General features: G+C 41.3%; 1 protein-coding gene across 5 annotated transcripts in view; it reads left to right on the top strand.

Annotated features, from left to right (window-relative positions):
- CDH12 (cadherin 12) overlaps positions 1-20643 on the top strand; it is a 1227746-nt gene that overhangs the window by 1189111 nt on the left and 17992 nt on the right. For all 5 annotated transcript variants that reach the window (XM_068236731.1, XM_068236730.1, XM_068236729.1 and 2 more), the window contains 3 exons: positions 6802-6938; positions 13945-14066; positions 20188-20305. In XM_068236731.1, the coding sequence (XP_068092832.1) occupies positions 6802-6938; positions 13945-14066; positions 20188-20305 (377 nt within the window). The remainder of the gene's footprint in view (positions 1-6801; positions 6939-13944; positions 14067-20187; positions 20306-20643) is intronic.

The following is a 20643-nucleotide window of genomic DNA, read 5'->3' as shown; positions in this document are numbered from 1 at the left end:
AGACTGTAAAATATCTGTAATTTTTACAGATATTTTACTATCGCCTAACCTGACCTTACTGTCATTTTAACTCTCCCTCTGTTGGTGCCTAATCCTAACTAACACCCACCCCCCCAACCAATGTCTAACCCTAACTGACTCCTCCAACCAATGTAAAACTCTAACCATCCCCCATAACCAAGAGAGATGGCTTGAACCTCTGATTTTCGGTTCGCGAACCTGGAACTCGAACTTCCGAAAAAGTTTGTGAACCTGCAAACTTTTCGAACTGCAATAGACTTCAATGGGCAGGCGAACTTGAAAAACTACAAACACTGTTTCTGGCCACAAGAGTGATGAAAAAGATGTTTCAAGGGGTCTAACACCCGGAGAGTGGCATGGCAGCGTGGGATACATGCTAAAAGTCCTGGGGAAAATTACAGATTTGACGTACAGCAGGGTTGTAATCTCTAAAAGGCAGAAATCACATTGCATTGCTAAATTGGAGGCCTAAAGTGTTTGAAAACATCTTGCGTGTGTATACATGGATCAGCAGTTAGTGTAAGTAGTGTACTGCTTCGCACTGTCAGACCAAACTCACTGTGTAACGCACCGCAAACAGCTCGATGGCGAGAGTGCAGGCGATGGCGGTTTTCAAGCCCATATGGTAGGGCTGAGGTAGCTCAATGACAGAACAACTGTCCACAATGAAGCAACAACCTTATTATCTTGGGTCAGTTGTGCCCATCAACACACTCATATAGCCGGTCATTGCTTCATTGTGATACGCAAGCCCCTTCACCATGGCAAGGTAACGATCACGAAGGGAATGTACACGCCTTTTTTTTTTTGTTGTTGCAGCTGCAGTGCAGCCAGAAAAATTAGGCATGTACACGCACCAGAAAAATGATTATTATGTTTGGTAGCAGCAGCGGCCATAAAAATTCAGGAATCCACCTGGAGTCCTGGATTCTGTTGGTGGTGGCGGAGAAGGCAGTCAAGCGGCCTGCAGGCAGAGATGTTGTGTGGGGACTGACTTAGTCTTCGGGCAGGCAGTCACACGGCGTGCAGGTAGAAATGCTGTGTGTGGGGACTGACTTAGTCTTAGGACAGGCAGTAGCCCTCCGGGATCCATGCCTCATTCATTTTGATAAAGGTGAGGTACTGAACACTTTTTTGACCTGACTGCTGGTGGTATAATACAATGTGCAGTTACACAGGTGCAATGAAAAGGTATGCACTGACTGTTGCTATAGTACAATTGTGCAGCCACACAGGTGCAGGGAGAAGATATGCAGTGACTGCTGCTATAATACAATTGTGCAGTCACACAGGTGCAGGGAAAAGGTGTGCACTGACTGCTGTTATAATACAATTGTGCAGTCACACAGGTGCAGGGAAAAGGTATGCAGTGACTGCTGCTATAATACAATTGTACAGTAACACAGGTGCAGGGAAAAGGTTTGCAGTGACTGCTGCTATAATACAACTGTGCAGCCACACAGGTGCAGGGAAAAGGTATGCAGTGACTGCTGCTATAATACAATTGTGCAGTCACACAGGTGCAGGGAAAAGGTATGCACTGACTGCTGCTATAATACAATTGTGCAGTCACACAGGTGCAGGGAAAAGGTATGCACTGACTGCTGCTATAATACAATTGTGCAGTCACACAGGTGCAGGGAAAAGGTATGCACTGACTGGTGGTGGTATTGTATAATACAAAGTGCAGTCACACAGAGGCAGTGAAAGGTATGCACTGAGTGTGCTGGGCCTGGCACAGTACAGCACTTAGCAAGGGCCAGCTGTGACAGACAGGGCTGTATATGCAGTGTCAGTGGCACACACACAAAAAGAAAACACATTAGAAGAACATTAGCTCTCAGAAGAGCTATTTTGGGGGGCTTTTCATCAACAAATATCAGCAAGGAGTAAGCTAACAAACCTCCTAACTATCGCTTTCCCTATCTCTCCAATGACTCTCCCTTCTCTCACTAATACAGCAGCACACAGAGTGAGAACATGTCAGACACTGCTGCCTTTTATAAGGGAAGGGGGGGGGCTCCAGGAGGGAGTGCAGCCTGATTGGTTGCCATGTGTCTGCTGACTGTGATGTAGAGGGTCAAAGGTTAGCCCAATGATGTAGTATAAAGGGCGGGTCAAACTCGCTAAGTGTTTGTGGTTCACCGCGAACTCGAACCAGCTAAGTTTGCGCGAACAAGTTCTCCGGCAAACCATTTGGGCCATCTCTAATAACCAATGCCTAAACCTAACCAACCAGAAAATAGGCAGAAAAGAACATATATGTTTTTTTTCTGCCCATGCCTTAACAAAGGGGACCCCTATAGGCCCCGAAACGATCATCGGCCCCTTGGTCAGATGAACATTGCATGTGTGTGATGGAGCAAAAAACTTGCACTTTTGCTTTGCAAAGACTGTGTGCAGACCTCTCCTTTGGATACTTATTTTTCTGGAAGAATCCTTTCATATTGCTTGTTTCTGTCACTCCTTGTCTGCTTGGTTGACGTCTCCCTCTATGTTGATTATAAAATTACCAAAAGAATCCCCATTGTTTCAAGTGCCAATAAATACACATATCACCTACCTTCAGTCTTTTGTGATGTAAGCAGTATACTAACCTTATGTGCAGTATATTATTAATGTATACTAACCTTATTTCAATCTGACCTGCTACAGCCGGGCACTTTCAAATTGCTAATCTTTATACAAGTACTGCTTGCAGATGCAGTTATCTTCCCCTTGTCGCCCCCACCCCCCTCCACCAGTCTAACCTGTACCTTAGAGTGTGGACACTACTATTATTATTATTATTATTATTAACTTATCTTCTAATAAAAAAACAGGAGTATCTGAGTCAATACAATCATGTACTTCATTTATAACACATACAGTACTAAGATGCTGGCATCTGTGTTCAATTATAGCTTTTAATAATGATTATACTTCACAGTGATGGTCACCCACTGAGAAGCTTTTAATTAAAGATCAAATCAAATCTATTTTTAAATGTTGGTTAAGAAAATTATACTTTAGAAATGCAGGAACTATATTCTTAAAATAGTGCAATATATAATTGGTGTAACTTAGAAGTGATGACATAAAGAAAAAAAAAATATATATGGAAAAAAAGGTTCCCAAGCTGCATGTATTTTTTGACAGTACTTAACCACTTTGTTCTATCTGTACGGATATATCCGTCTAGATAGACTGTGCAGCTCCTGCTGCCTGAGGCGCACGATCGCACGCACTGCCGCCACCTGCCGTTAGCCTCTTGATCAATGAATGGAAATATACTTCCCATTTATCGATCTAAGTCCCCTGCAGAAAAAATGTTGGTCTCTTATCAGAGACCGCGGTCTTTCTGCAAAAAAAAAAAAAAACGTTCCCGTCCTCTTTCTAATTCCTGGAAGCGAGATTGTTTGCTTGCAGGACTTTTTGACTGTGGCCATCTTGTGGCCAAATAGTAAACTACACCCACATACATTTTTTATTAAACAATTACATTATATTACATTTAAAATTAGCTGTTTACCTCTCACACCAAAAATTACCCAAATACATTTTTTAATAAAAAAAAAAATACAATTAAAAAAAATAAAGCATAAATAGTTAACTAAGGGTCTGAACTTTTTAAATATGCATGTCAAGAGAGTATATTATTATATTTTTTAAAAAAATTATAAACTTGTAAATAATGATGGACGCAAATTGAAAAAAATGCATCTTTATTTCTAAATAAAATATTGGCGCTATAAATTGTGATAGGGACATAATTTAAATGGTGTAATAACTGGGACAAATGGGGAAATAAAATACAGGAGTTTTAATTACAGTAGTATGTATTAATTTCAAACTATAATGGCCAAAAACTAAGAAATAATGATTTTTTTTTTAATCTTCCTGTTAAAATGGATTAAGAAGAAAATAATTCTTAGCAAAATGTACCACCCAAAGAAAGCCAAATAGTGGCAACAAAAAACAAGATATAGACCAATGAATTGTGATAAGTAGTTATAAAGTTATTGACGAATGAATGGGAGGTGAAAGTTGCTCGGATGCATAAGGTAAACAACACTGTAGGCTGAAATGGTTAATACCTATTGAGCCCACTTTATAATGTATTTAGATTTAAAGACCTAGAAATAAAATACATGAGGTAAATGTGTATAAATGTGGTAACAGTCTGTGATAAGTGTACATTTGTTTTTACAGCTTGCTAAAATATATTTTACTTTCCAGTACATTGTCCATCTGAAAGTTTGTCTTTAAACCCAAACTTCACTCAAAACTTTTTTTTTTTTTTTTTAATATTGGAATATTGGATCAAGTGGGACCACATCACAATCTATGAAAGGAAAAAAAAAAAAACTAAAACATTCTGTAGAGTGGAGAAGAGGAAGAACCTCAAGGTCTCCAATTTAAATCTGTGGTGTCACAGGGACTGAACGTGAGTGGAAGACTCCTTAGGGCGGGATGCTAATAGAAAACAAAATACAGCTGACATAGATTCAAATGCTTCTCCACTCTAGCCAAAATAGCCTAAAGATGGCTTTTAAAGAGAACCCGAGGTGGGATTTAATTATGTTACTGGGGCACAGAGGCTGGTTGTGCACACTAAGACCAGCCTCCGTTGCCCCATGGTGTGCCTCCATGTCCCCCCTGCGCGCCGCTATACCCTCGCAGTGCTGGCGACACGCAGCGTGTCGCCAGCACAATGTTTACCTATGCGCTGTCTGTCAGCGCCGCTCCCCCGGTCCTCCGCATCGGCGCTACCCACCCGTGTCCCTTCCCTACCGCTGATAGGAGGGAAGTGACGCGGGCGGGTAGCGCCAATGCGGAGGAGACGGGGGAGCGGCGCTGACTGACAGCGCATAGGTAAACATTGTGCTGGCGACGCGCTGCATGTCGCCAGCACTGCGGGGGTATAGCGGCGCGCAGGGGGGACATGGAGGCACACCATGGGGCAACGGAGGCTGGTCTTAGTGTGCACAACCAGCCTCTGTGCCCCAGTAACATAATTAAATCCCACCTCGGGTTCTCTTTAACGTTTTTAACTAGATTCTTACCCCACCTTTTTCTCACCTTTTCTATGAAATGCAGAACTGTGCTATATGCCCTTTAAATTCAGGTGTGCATCCAGGATTTTTGCCTCCTTTATGCCTAGTACACACAATCAGATTGTCTGGCAGATTTACTGTCAGATCAATTATTTCCAACTTGTCCAATCTAATTTCTGATTGATTTTCCATAGCAGTGAATGTGAAATCAATCAGAAAATCGATCTGAAATCAGATTGGACATGTTGGAAATAATCAATCTGACAGTAAATCTGCCAGAAGATCTCATTGTGTGTGCCAGGCATAAGAAGAGATTTCTATCCAACACCACATAATGACATGGATGAAGGCATGTACTGGTGTGATAGACATTATCACACCATTGCAGGCCTTCAAGAGATTTTAGTAGTTTTTTAGAATTGCCAAACAATGTAAAAGCCTAAACTGGTTGGTGTGGCTAACCTGTAATCCTGTAATAGGATTATGCTGGGTCTTGTACAGTTTGATGTTTCTGAAATGTATCATGCTGGTTTTATGTTTTGTTTGAATAACAGCTGTTGTAATTGAGATCTGTTTTTGATTTTGTCTATGTCCTTGTTTACTTACTCAAAACAATGGCCTCAGATGAGACCAGAACTAGCTAGGTTTTGCTGGAAACTTCTGTAACTAAAACAACAACAGCCTCTCATGCTGGGCATACACGGATGAAATGATGCGCCGGATCGAGCCGCTGGCTCGATGCTGGCGCATCCCCGCTCGTCCATGCAGATCGATTCCCGCTCATCCCCGCCGGCGCTCCTTATCAGCCGCTCGATTCTCCTCTATTGGCAGGGATCGAGCGGGGAATCTATCCGGCAGGTCATTGGACCTGTCGGATATTATCAATCGAGCCATCAGCGGCTCGATTGATAAGGAAAAGAAACTCTGTGTATGCCCAGCATAATATGACCCTTGTGAGATAGTCTTCTCTGGAAGCCTCTCTGCAATGACAAGGTTAGCTGTGTACAGGGGAAGAAATGTGCTTAATGTGGTGTGTAGATCTGCTGTTTTCTCTTTGATGGAGTTTTTATACTGCTTGAAATGGAATGAATGAGTTGTCAACCCATTGTCGGTCTTCTCTTGGTGTATGGACCTCATCTCTTCACAGTCAGCATTTCCTAATCTCATCCATTGCTCTATTCAAGCTTCTGCAAAACTGCTGCTTAAAGTAAAAATGAGACGACAGGGTATAAAATCTTCTGTATTGATGCCCCATTAGTTTCAAGAGTCGGTGTGCACTGTACATGCACGGTTCGGCTACGCTCCTCCCCCCCTCCCCGTCACGCTCCTATTGGGAGCATTCTGCACCTGCGCAGTACTACTACCTACTACCGGGCAATTCAGAAGGTGAAGGAGAATAGCGAGGGAGCAATCAGCGTGGTTGGGGGGGTGGGGGAAGCCCAGGTACACATAAAACGTTTATACCTTGTCGTCTCAGGTACACTTTAAAGGGAATCCACAATGGTTTAAACCTCAAATTCTAAAGTTCCACTGGATGTGTCAGAAATGCCTATGGTTTGAATTTTCAGAAATGTAATACTAACATGATTTTTTTTTAAAGCTCTGTATACTTTTTTATATTTTCTCATGTACAATACTGATATTTACTGTAATTAATAAGCTTAGATTCAAGTATGCTTGAGATATGCACAAAAAGATGTTTCCTTTATATCTAATATATAATATTTTTTTTTTTATTTTACAGATATTCTATTGATGTACACAGTGATATGAACAATAACTTTTCTGTTGATCCAACTGAGGGAACTATAGCCACAAATGAATTCCTGGATCGAGAGAGCACTGCACAATTTAATATTTCCATAATTGCAAGCAAAATAAGTGAGTATGCACACATGCTTAAACTATCACAAATGTGGTTTATTGCAGATTCATTGATTTAGTTTGTTTAGTTTGAATCTATTGATTACAAGCAAATAACTGGATTAGAAAGTTTAGGACTAGTGCACAGTGCTCAGTTGCGTTGTCCAATAATTCTGCCTGACAACTCACTCATTCAATTGTATGGGCCCTGTTCATAGTACTGTGTCATAACTGATTGCAGACTTTGTAGTAAAGTCTATATCAAGTCCCCATTGCACTTCACACTCATTATAACCCGTGCATTATGCAACTGACCACTGTGAATCCATCCTCAGAGATGTTCATGGGAAAACTCCACTTCTGTTAAGAAGCATATACACAATTGTTTAACAATCCATTTTGTATATGTAATTTAAAAAAAAAAAAAGTTTAAGGCTGGATTCACAGTGGTCAGTTGCATTGTGCATGTGTTAAAATGTGTGTGAACTGCAACTGAGACTGGACATAGACTTTAATGCAAAGCCTGCATGCAGCAAGTTAGAATAATGTGATCAGTTACTGTGAACAGGCCTAAAGAATTGTATGGGCAGTAAGTTGACATGCAGAATTTTTCTGTGACACAACTGAGCACTGTGAACCTAGCCTTAGGCTATGTTCACTGTGGTCAGTTGCGTAACGCATGCGTTATAACACATTATAATGAGTGTGAACTGCAATGGAGACTGGACATAGACTTTAATACAAACCCTGCATGCATCAGGTTAGAATAACACCTTCCATTACAACGTTGTACTGTGAACAGGCCCATGGCATTATATGGGCAGAGAGCTTACAGACATGCAGAATTCTTCTGCAGTGCAACTGAGCACTGTGAACTAGCCCTCAGTTTCAGAGTTTGAGCCTGTAGCCATCTATAACTCAGTAGAATTCCCCCCCCAAAAAATCAAGAAGCAATTCTATGTAAATTTCACATGTGATTTTATGTGGGTTTTTTTTCCTCAGCCTTTACATTACCTTAGAATTCAAAAAGAAATAACACTCACAAGCAACATTTTGCATGAATTATTAAGAAATCATGCACATAAATAAATGCATTTGCATAATTTGCACATAAAATACAACATTTTGTTGTGTAAAATACTGTACGTTTTTCTGCAGTTCTCATCTATTTAGGGTTTTTTTTTATTTTGTTTGTTTGTTTCCCACTCCCAACCCAAGCTATACTAACCCTGCCCTTATTTTATAGGAGCTTGTAGTAGAGAGAAACCCTCAACTCATAAGCCAACCCACTACAACCTTCAGCAATGAGAAGAAGCACCTTGCCAGTAAAGATGATAAATATATCTGGTCTTCTCAAAGTACCATGGCCACTGTTGTTAGAAGTATTTAGAGCTCCTCCGTGGCACCCCCTTTTTGATCTGCTGCACTAGTGGCAGTCTGTATTGTCTTCTTGCCTGAAGGCTTTTCTCCATATTTGATTACTCTCTCCAGCTTGGCATTAGACTTGATTGATAACACCTCATTAGGTAAATCCAAAGTCCTGCAGAACACCAGAATTTTCACAGAAAAAAGATCCCGGTAGAGGGAGTACATTTCCAAAACAGGATTCTTGCTTTCTGGGTGTCCTTTAATACCTTGCTTTCTGACCAAACTATTGCCATCTGCACAATGATCTGTGACCAGCTTGTGAACCTTAAACACGTATGCTTGAAAGATAGGAAAAAAGACCGAGAGCCAAATCTGGTGTAGTATGTTCAACCAATGTGGAGAAATATTTAAATGCGATTATACTCACAAGTGTAGGTCACCACACAGGCGACCACTGTAACAACAGGTGGGGAGAATTATTACCTGACCCCACTCAGGTTTAAAAAGTCGCTCTCTATAGAAAGGAAAAATTAGGGATACATCCGTCCACCTAGGGTGGACAAGATATGTATGAACAGAATAATAGAGGCACCAAAACAGGATAAAATGGGTTAAAAACCATCTAAAAACGGAGGGGGTGGGTGGATCCACTTCCCTCAGTATAAATGACCAGGCTAAATTCAGCCGTAAATGATGCAAGAAATATTTATTCTCAAAAATTTGTCTCCAAGTACAGTGCACTGGAGACGAATTTTTGAGAATAAATATTTCTTGCATCATTTACGGCTGAATTTAGCCTGGTCATTTATACTGAGGGAAGTGGATCCACCCACCCCCTCCGTTTTTAGACGGTTTTTAACCCATTTTATCCTGTTTTGGCGCCTCTATTATTCTGTTCATACTTAAACACGTATGCACTACCTGCATGAGTAACTATATCGGGTGATGAAACACACTTAGGTGGAGGGACTCTTGTCCTAGAGTAAAAGGCACCTGGCTCACCTTATTCCCTTTACTTAAACTGAAGCTGCATCTTACTCTTATACTTTCCATGATACAGCAGATCATAGATATGCAGAACCAATGGAACTACCTATTGGTGCTTACTGTGAGACTAGGTCCAATGAGGAAGAGTTATCACCCATCTGTGCATTGGGGGTACTACATGCATTTTCAATGATATAAGGTAACAACACACAGCCAAATGGAGGGTCCATTTGGTCCAAAAGCTGAGGTCATAGTAGTTGGCTCACATGTCTCTTTCCCACGGCTGAATTTGCTTCCTCCTTTTCTACCAGGGAGCAGACAAATGAGTGTTTAATAGCACTGGTTATACTGGCCCCAGTTATGGCTTAAACTACAACAGTTTTTTGTAATACATCATTTTTGCTATTTTGCTATTGCTGTGTTCTACACAAAAAATTTTTTCCAGCTGGTGGCATGAAAAAGTAGCCAGGTGGGGCACAATGTGAGAATGCAGGGACAGTGCAAGCTTACAGCATATGAGAAGTATGAGCAGGCGAGCCAATGGCAGCTGGGTGCTCAACAAAATTAGCCAGGTGAAGCACACGGCTAAAAAAGCCTGGGGAGAACACTGGCCAGTTATTGATATTGTGTGCCCGTATAGAAAGAATATATTTTAAGATTTTTTTTTAATTGCTGCATGTTCAGCATTAGAATATCTTACATACCGGTAATTGTTTTTCTCAGGCATGTAGTGATCTTCCTGTGGGAAGCAGTAGATTTGGGCGCATGAGACAAGTGGACAAAAAGGGCGCCCCATTCACTTCCATTATAAATATCGTTTAATTTGCGCTGAACGGAGAAAATAAGGCGCTGGAGATTTTTAAGGATTTATAACGGCGCCCGGAGATTTTTAAGGATTTATAACTATGTTTGTGATGATTTAAGTTTACAAAATGAGCCCGTGACGAATAACGTTTATGAAGATAATAAATCACTATTTCTAAAACATTTCTAACACATTATTATCCACCCAAAAAAATAATTTACATTTTTTTTCTTTACATTTTTTATTTATTAATGTCTGTAACACATTATTATCCATAGGGGGTTTTAGGTTTAGGCACCAACAGGGGGGTCTTAGGTTTAGGCACCAACTGGGGGGTCTTAGGTTTAGGCACCAACAGGGGGGTCTTAGGTTTAGGCACCAACAGGGGGGTCTTAGGTTTAGGCACCAACAGGGGGGTCTTAGGTTTAGGCACCAACAGGGGGGTCTTAGGTTTAGGCACCAACAGGGGGGTCTTAGGTTTAGGCACCAACAGGGGGGTCTTAGGTTTAGGCACCAACAGGGGGGTCTTAGGTTTAGGCACCAACAGGGGGGTCTTAGGTTTAGGCACCAACAGGGGGGTCTTAGGTTTAGGCACCAACAGGGGGTCTAGGGGTTAGGGATAGGTACAGGGAGGGTTTTTAATAAACGAAAACATAAGTTTCACTTTACAAACAGGGAAGATTAACGTTTTAAGAATTGCCGATCTCATACACATTATTTAGTGATTTATAAATTCATAAAACACTATTTATAAACGAAATTCTACACAATAATTTCTATAAACGATATTTCCATTTATCGTTTACACCACGCGCCCTTTTTTCCCGACGCCCTTTTCGTACGTACGCCTTCCTGTGCTCTTTCAGTACATGACAGCTATAATATAATATTTTTTTCAAATTTACTTTGATTCAAGACCACCAGTTATGAATTTTGGGGCAATGTGTCCTCTAACCACACTCGGGTAGATTCAAAAAAACACCGGTAACTAGCACTGTGATCTCCCATGGAGGTATTCTGAATCCAACTCACAGGTTTCATAAGAACTTGGTTGTTTCAAACATGTATTCTTGTGCTTTCACCCACAATACTAGAATAGTCTTGGTGGGCTATTGCTTTTCTAGGTGGTCCTGAAGAATGTTTGTTCATGTAAGCTTATAGTCCACAAACTAGCAGTTGTATCTAATTTATAAGGAAGTACTGTTATGACTTGGTTTTTAGTATTTCTCCAAAATACTTTATCATGTCAATGCTATAATTAAAAAAATGTTTTCCATGCTTGCAAACTTTGATTGTTCTGTGTGATAATCGTTGCAAGGGAGCTTGAGATATACTGGTTCACTGTATCATCACAGTCAAGCTTTTTGAAAACCAGCTAAAGATGCGTTGTCTCAAGAACTTGAAACAAGCGCCTGCAGGAGCATTTAGGTTATTCAGCTTTCCCTGAATCAAAACACCTTCACAGACATCTAGCATCTCGCAAACACAGTAGATCCCATCTGTCATAATCATGAATATTTTATACCTACGAAAATAATTTTGTTCTGTAACTGTCAACTATGGTTTGTGAACAGAAATGGTGTCAGTAAAACACTTGGCAAATCTATGCTAAAACTTCTGACACATGCAATAATATCTTCATCCGCAGGCAAAACTTTGCATTAATATTTAGTTGGAAGTGTTGCGTTAGGATTGCCTCTCAGCTGTGTTTTTAGAGCGATTACATTCTTTTGTCAAGTGAAATTTGTGTCAAGTCTCAGAGACACGTAACATTGACTCATTGCAGAACAAGTTCTAAAGTTCACAGAAAACTGCAGTGGTAGTTTTCCAAAACAAATGTGATGAAATAGCATTTAATGTCAGTCATAGATGCCTTGGAGCCACACTAGATGCATCAGCAAAGCAGGCATTTGAACATTAGGCACTTGAGTCGGTCTTTGTTAGACTTTACAAGATATGGAAATGTGTATGATACCGTCACTGTATGGAAATGAATACACTAGACATCTATTCTCAGGTTGGAGAAAAAACACATCTAAAGATCAGCTTGAATTGAAATGCTTAGTAACTAAAAATGCTGTTTATATTAGAGTAATTTAGTGTTATTGTGCGACATGTACAGTATATAGTGAACTGCAATTTAATTCTAACTCCAGCACTTGTATAAAGATAGATTTAATAGCATCAGAAATATGCTATGGGCATTCATTCTTTTTATCTGTTTGTGTGATACACTGCAAGGAAGTGACAGCTAACCTGCAAGCAATTCCTTAGCTGGGCTTTCAAGCACATTGCACACAGGCCTTTTCTGGCATACAACAACAATAGGCAGGAAACTGTGGATCAGTGCCAGACCCCTGTTAGATGATGATGTTATTTAACGCAAAATAATAATCATAATAATGGCAATTAAAAAACATGCCCTCTGTATTCTGGTAGAAACAACAAATACAAGGGTTTGGAGCAGCAGTCTGCTTTAGAAAGTGACATTCAATTTTAACAGGTTAGATGTAAACATGTAAATATGTAAACATCAGACACTTTTGTCAGACTTATTTGTAGTGTAAAGTTCATCGTATAAAGCTGTTTAGGGCTCAGAATGATGAAGTCAGTGGAGTGGCTTCTGATTACGCAGACTACCACAACTGTACATGCTGTAGCAATCAAGCCGTCTGCAACATGCATCTAAAAGGACAACTGAAGTGAGAGGGATATGCCATGTTTATTTCCTTTTAAGCAATACCAGTTGCCTGCCTGCCTAGCAGCCCTGCTGATCTATTTGGAAACAAGTGTGCGGCTAATACAGTCAGATCTGATGATAACGTCAGAAACATCTGATCTGCAGCACGCTTAAAGAGGCACTATGGTGAAAAATAGTAAAATTTAAAATATGTGCAAACATATACAAATGAAAAGTGTGTTTTTTTTTATCACAGTCTAATACAGCTGCAGAAGTAAAAACATTTGCAGCCTGCAAAACAGTGTTCATTGTTGCAAGTAGGGGTGGTCAGTGAGCTACAATCCTAAATGTTATATCATTTATAGATATATAAAATACAAAACTTTATATGTACTAGTGAAAGGCATCAATGCATGAATTCCTTTATTATTATATGAAATATGATTTAATTTTAGCGAAGGTTAAGTTCAAATTGCAACTGTAGTTCCTGAGGGGTTCTTCTTCCATTACTGGAATTGCTGCATATCAGAGTTAGAAGTTTCCAAAAATGTATTCATGTCAGCGAGTAATAAGTAAGTGTACTTCTACCCAATCAAAAAAATCAGCAAAGGGAATATTAGGGAATTTACCTGAAGAAGCTGAAAAAATGCAACCTACCATACACATAGTATGGGAAAAGTAGAGACTTTAACACAGATCATACAATCAGTAAAAATGATCAATGGCTACTGCTTGTCCTCCATACAGGACCTCTACAGTAGCAGGTGTACAAAAAAAGTCAAGAAGCTTGCCACTGACCCCTTTCGCAAAGCCCACTTTAGTTCCCAGCTTCTTCTTTCTGGCATGAGATACCAGTCTGTCAAAACAAAAAATTCCAGGCACAGAAGCAACGTCTTCCTCTCAGCAATTCCTAATTATAACTGTGCAACTTCATTCAACACCAATAATCATCATGGCGCAACTGCTAGAGTGGAGCAGAACATCAGAGAACTGTACTGTATACTTGCAAAATGAACACTTTACATTTTGTTAACTATTCATATATTGTCTGAACATATACTTGGCCGATACAATTGTTTCAGACAGGATTATTTTGTTGTATATAGCCTAGGGTGAAGATTTTCTGTATGTGTGTGTTTTTTTTTATTTTCAATAAAATAATGCATTCCATAATTTTCTGTTAGGTAATCCACAGCTAACTAGCGAAGTAAGAGTTATTATAAATATTCTGGATGTTAATGAATTTGCCCCTGAGGTGACAGTGCCATATGAAACTGCAGTATGTGACAATGCCAAACCAGGACAGGTAAGGCTAATTATTTTCCTTTAAAATGTACTATTATTAACATTTATGTGTCTCTGAAAGAAAAGGCACTTAAATTTACTGCAGCTTAGAAGCTTTTCTTTGCTTGAAAAATTTAACAGCAATATTTTTTGAATCTTCAACCTTCAAGTATGAGGGTCATCCAGAAAGTAAAGACCATTTTCATTTAACCAATTAAGGAAACAATTTATTTTAGACACACTGCATCTAAAGATTATTTCTCCACATAATCACCTCCTTTATTTATAGTAAAACTAAAGTGAGAAAAATATAGTCCTATACTTACAGAGAAGGAAAGCTCTGGATCCTGTTGAGCCTTTCCTGATCCCCTTCCCGCATCACTCATTCCAGCACTGTCACCCCCACTGCAACTATTCCACCAATGTATTAAATACACCACTGTTAGCACTCAAAAGGCTTCATGTGCTGCACGTGCAGTACAGAGCCACATGTCTTGGGAAGAAATGAAGACATGAGTGCTCCCAAAGCCTTTGATGGGTTACAGAGGTGGCTTAACTTCACTGGGGGACAACAGGGAAACAAGAACACAGAGAGAGGACAGGGAAGGCTCAATAGGATCCAGAGCCTTCCTTCTCCATAAGCAAGTATCTGACTTTTCTTACTACAGATTTGCTTTAAAGGGGCACTATGGCAAAAACTGTAAAATTTTAAATGTGTGCAAACATAGACAAATAAGAAGTATGTTTCTTCCATAGCAAAGTGAGCCATAAATTACATTTCTCCTATGTTGCTGTCACTTACAGTAAGTAGTAGAAATCTGACAGAAGCGACAGGTTTTGGATTAGTCCATCTCTCCATAGGGGATTCTCAGCAAGGCTTTTATTCTTTATAAAGATATTCCCTAAAAAGGATTTAAACAATGATAGACCAGTAGAGGAGAAGAAAGCAATGATGCTAGTCAACCTCCCTGCTCGCTACACACTTTTCGGGAGTTGGATAAAGCAACTGCCTTTTGAAAATAAATAAATCCCTGAGAATCCCCCATGAAGAAAGTAGTCTAAAACCTGTCGCTTCTGTCAGATTTCTACTACCTATTGTAAGTGACAGCAACATAGGAGTAATTTATGGCTCATTTTTCTCTGGAAGAAACATACTTCTTATTTGTTTATGTTTGCACATATTTTACATTTTACAATTTTTCACCATAGTGCCCCTTTAAAGGATTTGTCAGGCAAAAACAGTGCCCAACCCCACCCCCCCTCCCCCCACTCTACTTACTCTCTAGGCTGACGAGGCCCCACACTGCAGCTCCGTTACCAGCTGCCAGCCTGGGGTCCGTGCCAGGGCAGAGGGCAACCCCAAGGTCGTCTCTACTGTGCCTGCACGACTGCTGCTGTCAATCATGCCCACGATGTCCGTGGTGTACTGCACAGGTGCAAAACTACTGCACCTGCACAGTACACCACAGAAAACTTGGGCTTGATTGAGAGTGGTGCTCACGCAGACGCACTAGAGGAGCTTGCCCTCTGCACCGGCGGGGACCCTGGGCCGGCGGCAGACAACGGAGCTGTGGCCTAGGACGTGTCAGCTGCAAGGGGCTGGTGGAAGTTCCGGGTAAGTAGAGCAGGGTGCCGCTGTTTTTGCTTGATGACTCCTTTAAGCATTTGTTATATCTTTTTACAAGGTTTTCAATCCCTTTGTTGTAGTAGTTTCATACTCCTCACCTTGAGGATCTGCAATCATGTGACAAGGGATGCAGGGAGAGAAGAGGTTAACTTGCCGGATGCAGGTTAAAAATAAACTATTATTAAAAATAATGTAATGCAAAAATATTGCTTAATTTGTTTTACAATATTCATTTATAAATGATTTAGTAAATGTTTGCCTATTGTAAAATCTTTCCTCTTCTTGATTTAGAGTCTGAAATTTATCACAAGTGGCAACTTATTTAGTCCTTTCAAGCACAGCTATTCAAATCAAATTGGGACAAAGAGAAAAGAGGCGTCCAAATGAAAAGGACGCCTGGAAAAAAGGGCGCCTGGTATAGCCCATATATGCCAAATTTGGCTACAAAAAGGGCACCTGGTGTAGCCCATATGCCAACTTTGGTTACATAGGGTGTCTGGTGTAGCCCATATATGCCAAATTCGGCTACAAAGGGCGCCTGTTGTAGTCCCTAATATGCCAAATTCGGCTACAAAGGGCGCCTGATGTAGCCCATATATGCCAAATCCAGCTACAAAGGGCACCCGGTGTAGCCCACATGCCAAATTTGGCAACAAAAGGCGCCTGGTGTAGCTGGAAAAGCTAGTTTTAGTTTATAAAAAGTATGTCGTTATAGGCAAAATTTGTTGCACTATAAAAGGGCTCTAGATATAGCTGAGAAAATTGACCTAACTTTTCCCTACTCTCACACAGAACCCTCCCCTGATGGTGCCTAACACTAACCCTCCTGGTGCTGCCTAACCATAACCCCTCCCTGGTGGTGCCTAGCCCTAAGAAAGCCCCTGGTGATTATTATGACCTAACTTCTCCCTACTCTCACACAGAACCCTCCACTAACCCTAACCCCTCCTGGTGGTGCCTAACCCTAAGACCCCCCAGGTGGTGCCTAACCCTAAGACTCCCCAGGTGGTGCCTAACCCTAAGACCCCCCAGGTGGTGCCTAAACCTAAGACTCCCCCTGGTGGTGCCTAACCCTAAGACTCCCCCTGGTGGTGCCTAACCCTAAGACCCCCCCAGGTGGTGCCTAAACCTAAGACTCCCCCTGGTGGTGCCTAACCCTAAGACTCCCCCTGGTGGTGCCTAACCCTAAGACCCCCCCACTTATGATGCCTAATCCTAACCCCCCTGCAACCCTGAATCAAAAATCTTGGCTATAAAAGGGTGCCCTTCTGTAGCAGAATCAAAAACCTGGTAGCCAAAAACCTTGTAGCTGAATGAAAAATATGGGCTACAAATGGGCGCCCTATTGTAGCCGAAAATGTTGTAGCTGAAAAAAATATGGGCTACAAAGGGGCGCCCTACCGTAGCCTAAAACCTTGTAGCCCAAAAAAATATGAGATATAAAGGGGCACCCTTTTGTAGCCGAAAACCTTGCAGCCGAATAAAAAGTGTGGGCTACAAAGGGGCGCTCTACTGTAGCCAAATACAAAATATGGGCTACAAAGGGGTGCCCTACTGTAGCCAAAAGTAGTCAAATAAAATATTGTAGCCTATATCAAAACTCGGGCACCCTCTTCACCACCTTGTACCCGATATTTGCAGAAATAACATTGATGTCTATGGAGGCACCCTTTTCTTAGAGGCAGCTCAGGCGCCCTGTTCAACTGATCCCGAAAAGAGGCACAAATGCTTCCTGTGTGGATCAGTATACAGCATCAAGATATCCCAATAGAGAACAGCTTACCTAGAGAGTTTTTGGACTATAAAAAGTGTGGCAAAAAAGTCACTGCATCTTATATTCTGAACACAGAGACTTACAAACACCTGCCCATACAAACCGCCAATGCGCCATGATATCGGGGACTCCCTGTACTGTCTGCCATGTCCTCCTTTGCTCTTCCGTGACCTCCACCACTACACCCCTCCCCCCCCCCCCCCCCCCCCGTGCAGTGTTATTAGCAGCGGCTGTGTGTCTCACCTGATCCATGGGCACCCGTTGTGATCAATAGCTTCCCTTACTCTTCCCCTAGTGCCGGCTTCTGCTAATCACATAATTACATAGACTATATTGTGAGCCCCTCTGAGGGACAGCTAGCGGCAAGACAATATACTCTGTACAGCTCTGTGTAATATGTTATATATCTATATAAATACTTAAATAAATGAGTAAAATAATTACACATGACTCACACTAGGGAAATGGTGAGGGGAAGCCGCTGATCATCGCGGGTGCCATTGGATCTGGTGAGACTCATGCCTGCTGCTAATACTAATAACTGCACAGCGGGGAGGGGGGGGGGCAAAGGAGTGGAGGAGGACATGAGGGAGTAAAAGAGGACATGGAAGACAAACGGCCATAGAGGAGGTCTCCTGGGGACAATGGACAACACCTAGGGGACAATTGACACAAGACATGTAGGGAGGACAATGGATGACATAGGGGAACACAAATGGGCACAAAGGAGGACACAGGGGACAATGGAGGACCTGGAGGAGGACACAAGGTGGACACAGGACAGGAGTACACAAGAGGGACAAAGGTCACAGTGGGACACAAGAGGAACAAGAGGGGCACACGAGGTACAAGGTTTTTTGTCCTATAAACCTAGGTGTGTTTTATGGTCAGGAGCATCTTATAGTCTGCAAAATATGGTATTTAATCCTGGGGAAGCTTTTAGCTTATTTAATTCTGAGGAAGCAAGGTAGTCCCTTGCAAAACGCTTTGTTTATTGTAATAATCTGAACTGAATATAATCTTTGAACACTAAATATCCAGTCCAAGTGAGCGTGCTTGAGACCAAACTGTGTCACAGCAAGACCACTGTACAATAATAAATCCATCCACCCAAGTCTGGGACACAGCAGCTGCTACCTGCCAGACCAGACCTAATGTTGACAAGCCTGCACCAGGCCACCAGATTCTGAAACGCTTGTTTGCTGATTACATTGTACAATGCTATGAGCCATTTTTCCAGTTGAGCTGTTCTCTAATGGGAGGGATATCTTGCTACTGATATACTGATCCATGCAGGGAGCGAGTGTTCCTCTTTTTTATTTCACAGATGCAGTAAACATCATTGGAATTGTGCCCATATATTTGAAGAGTGCTGGATGATCTGTTTAGAACTCCCCCTCTCCCATTTCCCTTTCCAAACTTATAGCTAAATAAGAATCATATTTAAGCCCTAGCTTAATCCCCTCCCGGATTCTCCATTATTAGCAAATGTGAACAGGGAATATACAACTGTTCGCACAATTTTCCTATTTCATGCAGCTGTTTCATAGAAATTCCCTTTGTAAAAGATGGTCATATGACCCAGAAATCTGCACACAATGTAGAGCTGCCAGCAGAGTTTTTCCTCTGCACAGAGCTACTATAGTCTCTCTCACCTTTTTCCTCAGCTCTTTCCTGTGGAATACAAGGAGGAGGTAGGAAGGGGCAGCACAGAACATAAAACATATTTACAGCCCAGACAAGCAGAATCTGACATTAGCACATGAAGTAAGAATTTCAAACTTAGCAAGCACAGTACATTTACATGTTTTCCAGGCATCACACTGCAGGGTCACAGCTAGGGTTAAACAACAACCGTGAGACCCCTGTCATGTGTAAGGGGGTTTACTCCTGTCAGTAAATGCAGAGTTAACTGCAGAGTGGTGGCAGCGGAGTGTTATACACTACCTGCTTCCAGCAGCAGAAGAGATCCTCCTCACTTTTCTTCGGTGTAGCTATACGCGTGGCAGCGAATCAGCATGCAGCTCATGATGCCTGCCACATGATGGGAGCTGCATGGTGATTGGCTACACAGCACAGAGCTACGCAGAAGAGTGGAGCGAAGACATATCCCACTACCAAAGGCAAGTTATGTATAACACTCTGCTGCCACTGCTCTGCATTTAACTCTGCATTTACTAATAGGACTGGGCCCCCTTAGCCCCAGGCCCCCAAGGAACGGTGTTGGAAGATAGGGGCTCGGCTAGCAGATCTTTGCCATCAGGCCTAGTAGGTTGTAGTTACATCCATGGCTACAGCACCTTTATTTTATAAATAGTGAGTGTTCCTGGCCATCCAGGCAATGCAGTGCCCACCAATGGACTGGAGAGTATGAACATGCATGCTGTTGGGGGGAATGCAATATCTGCGCATTGTGACTCAATAGCCACAGGGATAGTAAGATACAATGATTTTTTAAATGGCAATTCTTGCCAGAAGGAGAATACCAACGAAAGAATTACAATTTCAAACTTCTGACTAAGTAAATTGGGGCCCATATAGTATATTTGCCATGTCTGAAAAACAGATAGAAATATCTTTCTCTGCTTTGTTCCCTCTCTCTTTCTTTAGCCTTTAAAAGCCTACTAAATCCTTCAATAAACACTCCTATCTTTTGTTGAATCCCTTTGTAAGTAGTGTTTACATAAAAAGCTAGAAATGTTCCGTATAGTGTGTGATTTCTGTCTCGTTGTCTGCTTTTAGATCATCCAAATTATTGGTGCTAGTGACAAGGATATGTCTCCTGCAGGGCAGAAATTCTCCTTCCGAATGCCACCTGATGCTTTCACAAACCCCAATTTTACCATCCATGACTATAAAAGTAAGGATCCTGATTACATGCATTTTGTATTCTCAGACTGTGACATGCATAAGTACTTAGGAAGCCAACAAATGTCTTTGATGTATGCCTCTGCACACTATACACTGGCAGCATCTTATTTGTTTCGTAGCACGCTACAGGTATTCTCTGATGCTTATACTGTATATTTACTTCACTGAGAACTTGTACGAATGAAAGCTATTTTTATTTAAAGTAAAACACTTTTCTTTTTTTTTTCTGCTTTAGTATCTTATAACCTTTCTGTTCGGAAAAGTGAGAAATGCAAGGTTTGCTCTCTGACCAGGATTTGGCAACCTTATAAAATTCTTACTTTTGAT

This window comes from Hyperolius riggenbachi, chromosome 5 (assembly GCF_040937935.1).
Source record: "Hyperolius riggenbachi isolate aHypRig1 chromosome 5, aHypRig1.pri, whole genome shotgun sequence".
In the NCBI taxonomy this organism is placed as follows: domain Eukaryota; kingdom Metazoa; phylum Chordata; class Amphibia; order Anura; family Hyperoliidae; genus Hyperolius; species Hyperolius riggenbachi.
The sequence above is the reverse complement of the archived record's forward strand: the minus strand, read 5'-3'. Positions and strand labels throughout refer to the sequence as shown.